This window comes from Saccopteryx leptura, chromosome 3, assembly GCF_036850995.1.
Source record: "Saccopteryx leptura isolate mSacLep1 chromosome 3, mSacLep1_pri_phased_curated, whole genome shotgun sequence".
NCBI lineage: Eukaryota > Metazoa > Chordata > Mammalia > Chiroptera > Emballonuridae > Saccopteryx > Saccopteryx leptura.
Genome location: NC_089505.1, coordinates 282,751,529 through 282,765,847, shown reverse-complemented (window position 1 = coordinate 282,765,847; position 14,319 = coordinate 282,751,529). Strand labels below are relative to the sequence as shown.

General features: G+C 43.2%; 1 protein-coding gene across 3 annotated transcripts in view; it reads left to right on the top strand.

Annotated features, from left to right (window-relative positions):
• Positions 1-13,691, top strand: part of RASGRP3 (RAS guanyl releasing protein 3) — a 103,598-nt gene extending 89,907 nt beyond the window's left edge. For 2 of the 3 annotated variants that reach the window (XM_066378528.1, XM_066378525.1), the window contains 5 exons: positions 337-484; positions 7,207-7,243; positions 9,558-9,683; positions 10,022-10,386; positions 13,352-13,691. In XM_066378528.1, coding sequence (XP_066234625.1) covers positions 337-484; positions 7,207-7,243; positions 9,558-9,683; positions 10,022-10,386; positions 13,352-13,360 — 685 coding nt within the window. In that variant the 3' untranslated portion in view covers positions 13,361-13,691. The remainder of the gene's footprint in view (positions 1-336; positions 485-7,206; positions 7,244-9,557; positions 9,684-10,021; positions 10,387-13,351) is intronic. The other variant, XM_066378527.1, reaches the window with a different exon arrangement.
• The last annotated feature ends 628 nt before the right edge of the window (positions 13,692-14,319 follow it).

Below are 14,319 nucleotides of genomic sequence, written 5' to 3'. Positions count from 1 at the left end.
TCTTGCAAACTCTATTGTGAGGCAAGGGCTGGGAAGGAGATGTCCTTGTGGAATCTCCTATTTGGTTATAAAGGAGACTTTCTGTGCTGCAGTACACAGGACACACACACACACACACACACACACACACACACACACACATCTTCTGCTTATTAAGAAAACATTTAGCACTTTAAGCTTATGAAAGGCCCTCTCCTCCTTTTAGATATAACAGAGAAGTGAACCTTCCCCACCGGCTTTTGACCACAGAGGTTTGGGAGGTAAACAATTAAAGTGGGGCAACCACTTTGCAATATGGCATTCAAAGATCCCTTCCTTCTTTGATTCTTTTCACAGGGATGGCCTAATTAGTAAAGATGAAATGATGGCTTACTTCCTGAGAGCTAAGTCCCAACTACACTGTAAAATGGGACCCGGATTTGTCCATAACTTTCAGGAGATGACCTATCTCAAGCCAACCTTCTGCGAACACTGTGCAGGATTCGTGAGTCTGGCTTCCATTGTTTTCTCTTGTCTGTACTGTTTGTGCAGCATTCTGTGAAGGTAGGAAAATGATACTTTAAACAGAATCCATTGGCTGTCTTAGATCAGAAGTACAACCTCGTGGCTCCCTGAAATTAAAAATTAAATTCAAAACAAAAGCAAGATCTGCAGGATTAGTTATGTTCTCTCCAGAAATGCAGGGCTAGCTGAGACCAGGAAGATTGGTGAGCCTGTTAACTCATGTGAGCGATTTCTCTATTTAATCCCTGCCAGGGAAACGTTCCACGCAATGAGCCCTGACATTCATCACTAATATTCATAAGTGGTGCAATTAAGGAGAGTATTCATCTTAGCTAGTTCCTCCCAGTTCTTATTTCATATGGTGTCAGCCACTAGAAATCCATCATGCCATGGCTCAATAATTCATAGCTCAAAAAGGAAAAAAAAAAATCTTTTTTGGCAAGAAGGTGGATATAATAATAAATAACATTTACCCGGCACTTGACAGAAATACTTCCATAGCCATTAGTGTAATTAATCCTCATTACTAGCCTGTGATGTGGGAATTTTATTTTCCCTGTTTGCCTATGAAGATAGAGCGGTTCGGAGAGGGTAAACCCGTTTCCTGGGATTGCGCAGCCAATAGTGCCCAGAGCCCGGACTCAGAACACTCAGATACAGGTGTTCTGACCCTGCATCCTGGCTCTGCCTACACCACTGCAACAAACAAAGGTCGCATACTTAATTTCCCCACACTTGATCATTTAATTCTTTGGCAACTAAGTTAATTTTGGTCCTGGTATTAAATAAAGACTCTTTGGCCATGGACGCCTTTTAGTTGATACACAGGTTATAATAAGATGGAAAGTGTGGAACTCTAGGTGAGGTAGCCCAACAGCCAAGTGAATGTGACTATTGTGCCTCTACCAGATGCCCGAGCTCAGTTATGTTAGCTTCCTTCAATCATGCCCCACTGGTGACCCATTTTGAATTCATGGCAGATAGTATGTATATGCTACTGCTAAATTACACTTTTTCTGTCCCATTCTTGAAGAACTAGCCTTGAGGGGCCCCAAAGGCAGGAGTTTGTGTTTAAGCACACACCCCTCTGACAATGGGTTAACAAGAGGTGGTGGTGACCTCAAAGATGGTCCCTAGTGGTCACAGCAGCTGATATGGTCAAGGGCAAGACCAGCCTAACCAGGTCTCTTCATCCATCCCAGGGAAGGAGAGCTTCTTCTGTCAGCTTCACCACTGGGATTGCGTTACCTGACGACTTTATCATAAATATGTCTCCTTTTTCATATTTCTCTCTTCTGATAAGATTTTTACATGCTAGACTTGAAAAATGCTGAAATGGGATGAGGCCATGTGTCACTTTCAACTGCAGGGTGGGGTCCGGTGAGCCCTTTAGGCCAGGGCACAGCTCAGTCAGCAGTGTCGGGTCGGGGTATCTGTCTTGGGGTGGTGTGAGGGTTGGAAGACCCTGATCCAATCTCAGGAGCTTCTCTCTGCTCTCCAGTCCTTCTGGGTGCCTCTGCCTTTCAGAGTCGCTGCTTCTGTGAAAGCAACAAGGTAGTGTTTCTGGGGAGCATCCACACTCCTCTCCCAACTCACCCGAGCAGATTTGGTGGCACTAGTTTCTGGATGCAGCTGTGATGATGTAGAAAGCTCTGAACTTGGGGTCTGGTGGTTTTGAATCTCAATTCTGCCACTTATATGAACTCTTTATCCTTGACCAAGTTATTGACCTTCTCTGTTTTCCTGTCTGTAAAGGGGGTTAATAGTTACTTGTCATGTTGTTATAATGATTAAACGATATCAGACATGTTATAGTCACATAGCTCAAACTAAATATTTCTTCCTTCTTTTTTTTTTTTTTTGGTGTTTCTTGACACTTTTGGAGTTTCATGGAAATTAACTCACTTAAAGTTTTAATACCCTTTTTTATTTTTTAAAATAGACTTAATTATTGATACAATTTGATTTGATCTTTCCTTACAAACATTAAAAAAGTCTACTGGTTTCAAAGGGATTTATAAATATAACTCTCTAGATATATCATTGAAAGTCATAGTAGGGGAATATAAGGAACTATTTATTAGTTCCTGGACTACATGTTTTTGAAATAAATTCCATTTTAAGGTTAAGTATTTAAGATACTACTTGAAATACATTTATTTTAAAATTAGAATTCCGGGGCCCTGGCTGGTGGCTCAGTGGACAGAGCATTGGCCTGGCATACGGACGTTCCAGGTTTCGATTCATGGTCAGTGCACACAGGAGAAGCAACTATCTGCTTCTCTCCCTCCCTTTCTCTCCCTCTTCCCCTTCCGTGGCCGGTGGCTTGATTGGTTTGAGTGTGGCCCTGGGCACTAAGAATACTCTGTTGGAGCATATCAACCTCAGGTGCTAAAAATAGCTCGGTACTCAAGCAAGCACCAGCCCTAGACAGGGCTGCCAGGTGGATCCCAGTTGGGGAGCACGCGGGAGTCTACCTCACTATCTCCAGCCAGACTATGATTCGTATCCAGGTCTTCTAACTCCCTGTCCAGTGCTCCTTACACCAAGGTCAATCATTTCAAATGTTACAGCAGTCTGAAGTCTCAAATCAAAGGATTGTGGCAAGTACTGCTGCACACACATCTACATGAGGCCACCCTCTCCTGTCCTTGGCTGGCATGCTGACTCAGAGCCTCTGCCAGCCCAGTGTTGTCTTCTGGTTAACTGAGAAAGCCTTCACAAACACGGCCCTAACTTCCCCTCCTGAGAAAACTCACGCTTGTCTATGTCTTTACACCAGTTCCTCAGCTATGCTAATAATGTGTGATATCTGGATATTAGGTTCCTTCCTAAACCTGTCCTTTCTTGTCCTAGATCAATGTCTTTTGCTCTCACACACAACACCCAGGAGCAGTGGCTTTCTGTCTTTCTCTCAAGCGACACCTTCTTCTTTCCCTACTTACAAGCTATGAGGCCTTGCCAAGTGATTTCACTGCTCTGCAGCTCAGCCTTTTCCTCTGGAAAAATGAGGGAGTTATTATTTACTATCCCAGCGGATATTGTGAGCATCGCATGAGTTAATACACACAAAAACCTTAAAGCTGTGCTTCTGTCCTAAGCAAGCATTAATTTACCTTGGCTATCATTGTTATTATTGTTATTATTATTACCAAGGACTCAGTGAGGAAACAGTTTCTTATTACTACACAGTTTCCCAGACATGGGACCTTGCAAATTATTTAATTTCCTGAATCATCACACTTACCCATTAAAAAAAGATGCAAACAAGATTATCTTGAAGGTCCTTATGGCTCTGACATGCTGTCACTGTCTTGACCACTCACTTCCCTCTGCTGTGTTGTCCCCTCCTGCCCTCTTCCCGTCATCCTAGGCACCTGAAGCCTTGTTTCCAGTCAGTAGTCTTAATAATTCTTCTTGCCCTCCATGTGAAATGCTGTCCTGTCCCAGGAGGTATTTGCATCTTAATAGTGTATCCTGAACAACTATATAGTTTTTAAGGCTCAAGGGAATCACTCTCCACTGGGGGAATTTCCTTGTCAGAAGGAGGGTAAGGAGCAGCCTTCATAATGTCCTTGAGGCACTTCACATTGGTAGCTACTTCCTCTCATAAAGCCATAATGGCCATAGTCCGGGTGTTGCCCCTTGCCACGAACTATGAATGACACCTCCATCAGCCCTAGCCGTCCACCAGCCACGCTTCTTTCAGAATTATTTTATTAAGTTGTAACTGTTACCTGGAAAGGAAACTGGCCCTTAGGCTCTGCTGAGGGCCCTCAGTAGTGTGTGGGTGGTGTGTGTGTAGTGTGGTGGGTAGTGTGTGGGTGGTGTGTGGGGTAGTGTGAGATAGTATGTGGGTAGTGTATGGGGCAGTGTGTGGGTAGTGTATGGAGTAGTGTGGGGTAGTGTGTGGGTAGTGTTGGTAGTCTATGGGGTAGTGTGTGGGTAGTGTGTGGGTAGTCTATGGGGTAGTGTATAGGTAGTATGAGGTAGTGTATGGGGTAGTGTGGGGTAGTGTGTGGGTAGTGTATGGGGTAGGGTGTGGGTAGTGTATGGGTAGTGTATGGGGTAGTGTGGGGTAGTGTGTGGGTAGTGTATGGGGTAGTGTGGGGTAGTGTATGGGTAGTGTATGGGGTAGTGTGGGGTAGTATATGGGGTAGTGTGTGGGTAGTGTGTGGAGTAGGGTGTGGGTAGTGTATGGGTAGTGTATGGGGTAGTGTGGGGTAGTGTGTGGGTAGTGTATGAGGTAGTGTGGGGTAGTGTGTGGGTAGTGTGTGGGTAGTATGTGGGTAGTGTGTGGGGTAGGGTGTGTGTAGGGTGTGGGGTAGTGTGTGGGTAGTGTGTGGGTAGTGTATGGGTAGTGAGTGGGTAGTATATGGGGTAGTGTATGGGTAGTGTGTGGGGTAGTGTATGGGTAGTGAGTGGGTAGTGTGTGGGGTAGCGTGTGGGTATTATGCAGGGTAGTGTGTGGGTAGTGTATGGGGTAGTGTGTGGGGTAGTGTATGGGTAGTGTGTGGGTAGTGAGTGGGTAGTGTATGGGGTAGTGTGTGTGTAGTGAGTGGGTAGTGTATGGGGTAGTGTATGGGGTAGTGTGTGGGGAAGTATGTGGGTAGTGTGTGGGTAGTGTGTGGGGTAGTGTGTGGGTAGTGTATGGGGTAGTGTGTGGGTAGTGTGTGGGGTAACGTGTGGGTATTATACGGGGTAGTGTGTGGGTAATGAGTGGGTATTGTATGGGGTAGTGTGTATGTAGTGTATGGAGTAGTGTGTGGGGTAGTGAGTGGGTAGTGTATGGGGTAGTGTGTGGGGTAGTGTGTGGGTAATATATAGGTAGTGAGTGTGTAGTGTGTGGGGTAGTGTGTGGGTATTATGCAGGGTAGTGTATGGGTAGTGAGTGGGTAGTATATGGGGTAGTGTGTGGGTAGTGTGTGGGTAGTGTATGGGTAGTGAGTGGGTAGTATATGGGGTAGTGTGTGGGGTAGTGTATGGAGTAGTGTGTGGGGTAGTGTATGGGGTAGTGTGCGGGGTAGTGTATGGGTAGTGAGTGGGTAGTGTATGGGGTAGTGTGTAGGTAGTGTATGGGGTAGTGTGTGGGTAGCGTGTGGGTAGCGTGTGGGTAGTGTGTAGGGTATTGACTTTTTGTAGAACAGGTTTCACAACACTAGACCAGTTTATTTTGAGAGTAAGTTTATTAAATGTGGGGACAGTGAAACAAAGAAGGGCCTGGACTAGAAGAAGCAACAGGAGAGAGCCAGGCGGGGCTGCCTTGGCTCTCTAGAAACCTAATGGGAAAGACAGGAGCGCAGGCTGGGAAGTCAGAGAAAGGTATCCTTGGAGGCAGGTTCAGGGGGTGAGTCCCAGGCAAGCTGCTGCTGCCATTGCTCCCTGGTTGCAAGGCTCAGGAAGGTCCTTAGAGTTTAGGAGAAGCATGCCTATGGCAGATGGGGAGAGGAAGGGAAGTAGAAGAGAAAGACAGGGGCATGCTGAATCCTTTGTTTTGAGGGTTTTTAAGATGGAGAGTTTAAAGGAGGATTTCAATAGAATATTCACACACTTTTCTGGGTGTGCTCTTTCAGGGTTGTGGCTGCTACTGATTGGCAGGCACAAAGCAGGGGGTCGTTAGTCATTATAGCTAATCCTAGGTCATCCACCTGGTTTCGCTGCTTTTCTGGGGTTGGCCCTAAAATACAACTGAGGCTTAAATGTTATCTCTGGGGAGGTGACTTTCTGTATCTGGCTGTAAATTGCTCAGCCAGTTTGCTCAGCTCTCGGTCTGAGTCTCCCCATTTTACCTGCCAAGGAATTTTCCTAGCTTCTTACTATTCTGCCCCAATGTTGGTCACCCAACCTAACTGTTAAAAGGTTAGGGGTGAAGCTTCTCCAGCTTGACCTAAACCCATTTAATTCATCACACTGTGTGTTTCTGGTGTCCCCGGCACCCACGTGCAAGTGCTGGGATGGGCGTGAGAGAGGATACGGGCAGGCTCCCGCTTCACGCAGCTCCCAGTGTGCCAGGAGGGCAAAGACACCACCACTGAGGTGACGCCCTTGATCTGCCTGGGCTAATGATCCGTTGTTGAACTGTAAACCCTCACATCTCTCTGGAGACATTTGTCACTTCCTGCATCCCACTTCCTACTTGGTGGGCAGAATCTGAGCGTTTCTGCACCTCCCCACCCCCACCCCCAGGCTGAATGCTGAAGAAATGTGGAGAACAAATACACAAATAAATACTAAGCCTTTCCTCTTGTGCATTCTTTCAAAGTACTAGTGCTACTCAGAAAATAACCTAGCAAAACATAAATACTTTAGTGGATGTGCACTGCTTAGGTTGCTTAATTTCCTGCAATGGGCATCTAGAGCAGTGTGTGATTAAAAAGAAAGCCAAATACAGAGAAAGTTCCCCCTGTGAATTTTGCTGAATGCGTGATGCTCAAGTCCAATAAACGCACCAACGTCTGTTTCCCATCCCAGCTCCCATTTGGCTTCCACACAGAAAAGGGAAGCAAAATTCCTGTTATCACCGCAGCTGGAGTGGGCTGGGGGAGGGTTCTTCTATCTGACAGGAAGGGTGTCAGGAGCAGCTACATCCTGTTTGTGCTCCACTGGACAGGACGCTTCCCAGGACTTCCTTCTTTATGGTCTTGTTTTCTTTGCAGATTTTTTCTTCCTGATTTCCTAACATCCCTTTGTCTTTTGTTACAGCTCTGGGGCATAATCAAGCAAGGATACAAATGCAAAGGTAAATACATGTTACTGTGTTAAAATTTTAAAATGTGACATTTGGGACAAGCATCAAATTTGTCTGATGGAACTGCAAAGGCTCTTGGCATCATGGAGAACTTAGGTCTTCTGTGTCCAGGGAAGGATTCCCTGGAGTTTGGCAGAGCCCAGACTGGACTTTTATAGCTTGTTAAAAGGGGAAGCAAACCACCTCTATCAACCCGCGTACATCTAAGTCCCCATCTCTGCGGTGTCATGGCAGTAATCATCAGCACACAGATAAAAGGGGAATTCTGAAGGGGGGCAGGCTACACACGTTTCTTCCTGTCATCCATATGCATTGCTTTCCACTCTCATAGCTATTTCTTTCTCTGCCAAATCACAGATATGATGAGAAAAGAGGAGAAAACTTAAAACTTACTTTTGTCTCTTTCAAGAATTTGTTCATGTGGCTACCTCATTTAATTAAAATTTATAAATAACTGAATAAATACATATGTGATGAATGCAATGTATGTGCAAATTACTAGGAATTTAGGACTGTGTTGCTCCTTGTACACATATGATTATTACACATTATCAATATTTGATTTAAGAAATTGCTGCCTGACCAGACAGTGGCACAGTGGATAGAGTGTCGGACTCAGAGGACCCAGGTTTGAAACCCCGAGGTCACCAGCTTGAGTGTGGGCTCACCCTACTTGAGCGCAGGGTTGCTGGCTTGAGCGTGGGATCATAGACATGACCCCATGGTCGCTGGCTTGAGCCCAAGGTCACTGGCTTGAGCAAGGGATCACTCGCTCTGCTGTAGCCCCCCAGTCAAGGCACATGTAAGAAAGCAACCAGTGAAGAACTAAGGTGCCTCACTGGTTGCTTCTCCTCTCTCTCCCTTTCTTTCTGTCTGTCTGTATCTGTCCCCCCCCCCCCCCGTCTCTGTCAAAAAAAAGAAATTGCTGAATATTTTATGCAGACTCTTTATTAGTTTTTTTAGGCATCTGATAATACTCTTGAAAAATATAATACAACTAGAGAAGGAAACAGAATGCCTACAGATGACTACTGGGCCCTTGCAAAGCCTTTTCTTCTCCAGCCATCTTTCAGTATTTGGCTCTCATTTCTCATGAAAGGAATGCTTTTCTGAATCTTAATGGGAGCCACATTTTGGTTTTCAAAACTCAATTTTTCCCTTTAGTTCTTTGTACCAGGGTCTCAGTCTAACTTGAATTTTTACTTTCAAGCATCAAAGAGACTATAGTATCTTGCAGCCCATTAGTTTTATCCTGGTTTCTGTCCCTTGTACCCTAATAGACACCCTCCCACACACACTATTATGAAGATGAATATCAATTAAACTCTTGGATCATCTCTGAACATATGGTATTTTCTCCTAAAGGCAGAGAAGGTAAAACAAAACTTAAATAGACTGATTATGTCATTACAACTTGATTTTTCTATGGTGCGATTAGAAGACCATTTGAAACAAGGCCATTCGAGGGAAAATAGGTATTGGAAATCATTAGGTTCTCTGATGATGAGACAAATATACTCTTTAAAATGATCATATCTGCTCAGTGAATCTAAGGGAAATGTAGGACTCTCATCAGATGAAACAGTTGTGTGACTATCTTCCAAAGTGGCCAAAAATTTCTGTGCCAAGTAGCAATTAATATTCTACTTTCTCAAGTAAAGCATCCTAGTGGGATGTCTCAGACTCTGCTGCGTGCCATTTCAAAGCCATAGTCAAATCTGGAACATGTTGTTGAGCATATGCACACCTTGTTTTCTGTTTTATGCAAAGAAAGGAGGCAGTAGATATAACCACTTGCCCTGAAAAAGGTTTTGGGAAATGAAGAGTGAAAAATGCAGACAAATACTGAATGGAGGGACACCTCGCTGTAAATGATCAGTGCAGGTAGTTAGTCCTGGAGGAGACTGGAAGCTGAGACTTCTCACCACGCTCTCTTTGTGGGGAGTCCATCTTGGCCTGGGAAGGAGCCTCACACCCAAATGACTTGCATTTACTTAAGGCAATGGCAACTGCCCACTCCGCCTATCCTGTGCTTGTTGGCTCCCCAGCATGTCAATGAATTGTGTAGAAGAAGTTGAACAAATATAAGAGAACTTTAGAAACTCCAGAAGTCAAGAGAGTCCCACTGGTCCTTTTCCAGTCCCTAGACACACCCTGTTGGCATCAGCTGGGCTCTAAGATTCAACACAGAATCAAGGATGAAGGAGGGGAGGGCAGGTAGCTTAAGCACCACCCGGGAAGCCCAAGTCAGCACCAGAGGCACTTGTTTCACACTAATCATCTATGATACTTTGGGATTTTTCAGACTGTGGAGCCAATTGTCACAAGCAATGCAAAGACCTTCTGGTTCTGGCCTGCAGGAGATTCACCCGGGCTCCCTCCTTGGGCAGTGGCAATGGGTCGCTGCCTGGAAGCCCCTCATTGCCCCCAGGTAATGTCCTCTACTCTCTTCCCTACCACGACTTCTCTCTGCTCACTTTCCCACACCTAGACCTCAGTCCAGTTCTGGACCTAAACCTGGTCAGAGTCATTATAAACACCAAGGCATCCTTCAGGGTGAGCAGTAGTGGCTGCACCCTTGAGTTCCCCCCACTTCTCTCTGCCTTTGGGTCTCCCTTACCCACAACTCACCTGCAGCCAATTTCATTCTGCCTCTGGCCTGTTGCTCTGGGAGCTTCCCTGTCAGACACCTGTTGTTTGCACCAACTTCAATGGTTTGTTGTGAAGCCGTCAAATGCTGAATAACCACAATACTCTTTCCCCTTTCAGTGCAGGATGAGGTGTTCGAGTTTCCTGGCGTCGCTGCTGGACACCAAGACCTGGACAGCAGAGCCATCACACTGGTCACGGGCTCTTCTCGCAAGATCTCTGTGAGGCTGCAGCGGGCCACCACCAGCCAGGCCACCCAGACTGAGCCTGTCTGGTCAGAGGCTGGCTGGGGGGACTCAGGGTCCCACACCTTTCCCAAAATGAAATCCAAATTCCATGACAAAGCAGCAAAGGACAAAGGCTTTGCCAAGTGGGAAAACGAGAAGCCCAGGGTACAGGCTGGTGTGGATGTTGTTGACCGGGGCACCGAGTTTGAACCTGACCAGGATGAAGCAGACATGGGTGAGACCAGACAGGATGGTGAGGTCAGTGCTCGGGAAAACCACAAATAAAATCAGAAGAGAAGCTGACAGGGGTTGAGATGAGTCCAGGAGGCAGCTTGTTAGTTTTGAAAGCAGAACAGTTGAGAATCAAGACATAATCACTTTTTTAGTCTTGCCATTGCCTAATTATGTGACCCTGGGCAAATGGTTTCTTCTCTTTGAACTTCAGTTTCATCATATATAAAACTGAACTGGATAAGTTCTAAAACTTAGTGAAGTTGGCCAAGTCTGTGTACTAAAATGATGTCCCAGGGACCCATAACTATTGAGGGTATTCATTATACCCGTGTACTGTACTGATCAGCTCCATCTTCCATGTTAGCATCAGGAGGCAGCGAAAGTGAAAGACTGGTAGATACAGGAGAGCTGGAAACTCTTACCTCTATTTTAAAACGAGGCTTTGACAGCCTGATGGAGAAGGGAGTGGTGAGAATCAGAGGCATGGGGATCTATAAGGCAGGCTCTGCCTCCCCACAAAAATTACATTCAAATCATCTAAGCAAATTGGGAAGCATGTGGAATTTGTTAGAACAAGCAGAAAATATAAATTGATTCAAGATGAGCTTAGATGAATTTATTAGTCAACAGTTCATAGTGTATTAAGAAAAAGGATTTGTGGAAATTGGTGTCGTCATATTCCTACCCTTCAAAGCAATGTCATGGAGGGCAGCCATTGTTTTCCTACTGAATCAGTCTCATAAACAGAATATTGGGCTAGGCAGAGATCCTGTTGGGTCAAGCCAGTGTTCTTTATTCTTATGGGTGGTCCTTCACATTCCACACTCTTCAGAGACCTAAACACATGGTCTCCATAGTTTCTCATGATGAGAAAAACTCCAGTGACCTTTAACCAAAATTCCTCTAGTTCATTCGTCATCAAAGACAATTAATAAAGAGGCCACACATTATCTTCAGTCATATGAAGTTTATTGTAAGTTCCTGCTTAGCTATTTTTTTCCTTTCTTATAACACCAATTTTTAAAAACAGTTTTATGGAGATATAATTTACACACTCTAAAACTTACCCGTTTAAAGTGTATAATTCAATGGTGTTTAGTGTATTTGTGGCATTGCACAACTATCACTACGATTTAACTTCAGAACATTTATATCATTTCAAAAAGAAATCCTGTGCCCATTAGCAGTTACTACGTATCTCCCACACCTACCCCAGCTCCAGGAAAACTAATTTACTCCCTGTCCCTATAGATTTGCAGTACCACTTTTATTTTTAATGTTACCCCTACTAACCATCTTGGCAAATATTTCAGTCCTATCCACCACTTCTCTTAATGGTCTAACATAGTTCAAGCTGGGAACATAAAGGTGAAGAAGAAAAATACCATGATTTGGTGATAGGAAGATATGCTAGGGCAAGGAATCTTAACTTGGGGTCTAAAGAAAGACTTCAAGGAGTTAAAAGAAATACATTATATTTTATGTAAAATTATATATGGACATATGTTCATTTTGGGGAGAGTGACTTTAGGGGGCCTGTGGTCTAAAAATAGCAAAGAATCACTGTGTTAGATTTTTTTGGGTGATGCTTGAAATTGTGCTAGAAGTATAACCTCAGTCTGCAGAAGCTATTTCCATGAGCACTGTGGCTGTCATTGAAATCTCAGAAGAGCTCCTTTGGGTAGAGTAATAAGATGCCCAACTAGAGCTCTCAGATGGTTCCCTCCTCATGTACGATCTTTGAATTTGGATGAGTACCTGTGTTTGTTTCATAAATAGTAAAACTAGTCATGAGCTCACTTCTGTTAGCTAGCACTGTTAAGTTCCTTAAACCTTGCTCCTGGGTTACGAGAAATTCACAGCCTATTTGGCGTGGGATAACCACTTACATGGGTAAGATTGCTTGCTTTTTGATCTCTATAAGGAAATAGAGACTTGGATCTGTTTTTTTTTTTATCTTTAAAAATTGGATCTTTATATTCAGGTGTTCCCTTTCCTTTTGAATTTTCTGATTTCATAAATCAAAAGAGATGGTTTCACTGACCAGTAGGACTTAATTTCCCCTGTGCTAATTAAAGAAGACAGTGTGTTCTTATGTACAGTGCATATGGTGTACAGTCTTACCCACATCCAATTCAGCAACAAATAAGAAGACATTTACCCTTGTTTAGGGGAAAGGCAGGCAGGAAAAATTGTGGCAAAATTACACCAAGAGTTAAATATGTAGACAAAGGAATTTTCCAATTTAAGAGTTTTCTGCCAAGCAGGACCAATGAATGGCTTTAGGAGAAATGATCTATACATATATTATTTAGGTTCAGATGATGCTTATGAGTCCTGTAAGTAAAAACAATAAACAGACAAAGGAGGCAGTTGGGTTTGTAATCTGTCTATTTTCTTTAGCAAAGTTCTAGGATTTACATTCATTTTTAAATTTAAGGGTGTGAACGTTTTCTGTGGTAGTGGCTATCATTCGCCAATGATCACTGAACCCCTGGATGGCCAGAACAGGTCTTGGCAGTAAGAATACATATATAGTCTTTGTTGTGCTTCTTGGCTTTTTTATTTTCTGCTGACTTAAAATAATTAACAACTATAGAAGGGCTAGGAAATGCTGGATTAAACAAAGTTAAATATGTTTATCTATACATACCTATATATTATACCAGTATAGATAAATCTTTTTCTTTTACAAATTTTCTTTGTTTTTATACTGATTTATATTGTGAATTTCTAAGAAGAAAACCTCAACAAGGGGTATTTCAGGGACCAGGGCTTTGTGAAGCATCCTGTGGGATGCTCTGGACTCTGTACTGGAGTCTGTAAGAGCTCGTGTGCTGGGTGGATACATGATTTTTTAATTCCCTTCAAATCCTGAGAGTACCGGTACTGATCATTTGAAATCTTCCCTCAAATAAAGTATTCCAGGAACACTCTTATTTTGTTAAATGAGACACAGCCATATAACAGGTTCTGATTCATATTGCAGGATGGCTGACTTCAGGCTGAGGACACCGAAGGCAATAATGTTGGCATTTGGGAGGAACGAGATGAGAAACTCGGAAGAAGAGTCCAACTGTCAGGAAGTCACCTGAAAAGATACCTGGATATTTCCTGCTGTATGACACTGTGGGGTCTCCATGATTGGACTATGGGACAGAGGATTTACCCTATGAACTATTTATTTACTCCTCCCCTGCCCCTAGCTGGGTGCCATGAAGATAGTGTTATGTAGTTGGTGGTTTTGTCATGTATCTTCTCTAGAGTCATTCATATACGGGTGAAATGAAAGCTTATCTGCATGAACTTGATATTACTCTCTAAACTCAAACTTTGCTTTTTTGTGAAAATATTATTTCAGTATTTTTATAAATGTTTTGTTGAGGGGGAATGTTTAAATGAGGAGTTGATTTTGAGGGTTTTTCTGTGTGCTTTTCTGGATGGGACCAGAACTTAACATTTTCATGAGGGACATGGTTGCTATTAGAATGTGTAATAAGTCACACATTTATATATCACTTTAAGTCTTACCAGTTCTGCATCACTAGGAAGCTATGAGAGCCATGAAAACTCTCCTCATATTTATAATTGCCATAAATTATAAGTACTGTAATTTGAAAATTAACTATCCTTATCCTACCTGATTAGGGTTATCCATCTTTTTTAAGACATCTATTAAGACTGCTATTAAGAAATGTGAATAACAATTAAAAAATTAATGCAAGTCTTTGGGGATAAAATTTAGGATAAAAACTACTTAGTGAAATGCAAAACAACCAGCAAGTTTTAAGAACTCAAAATAATTCAAAGTCTTTTGTTCATTAAAAAAGAAAAATTTTGGTTGTAAAAGAGAACTCTTGTGCTCTTCCTAAGAAATTGCCATCAATAATTAAAGAACAGTTGTAGAAAGTAAATCATCACAAACCACCTTTGATTAACATTTCATTTCAAATTTTA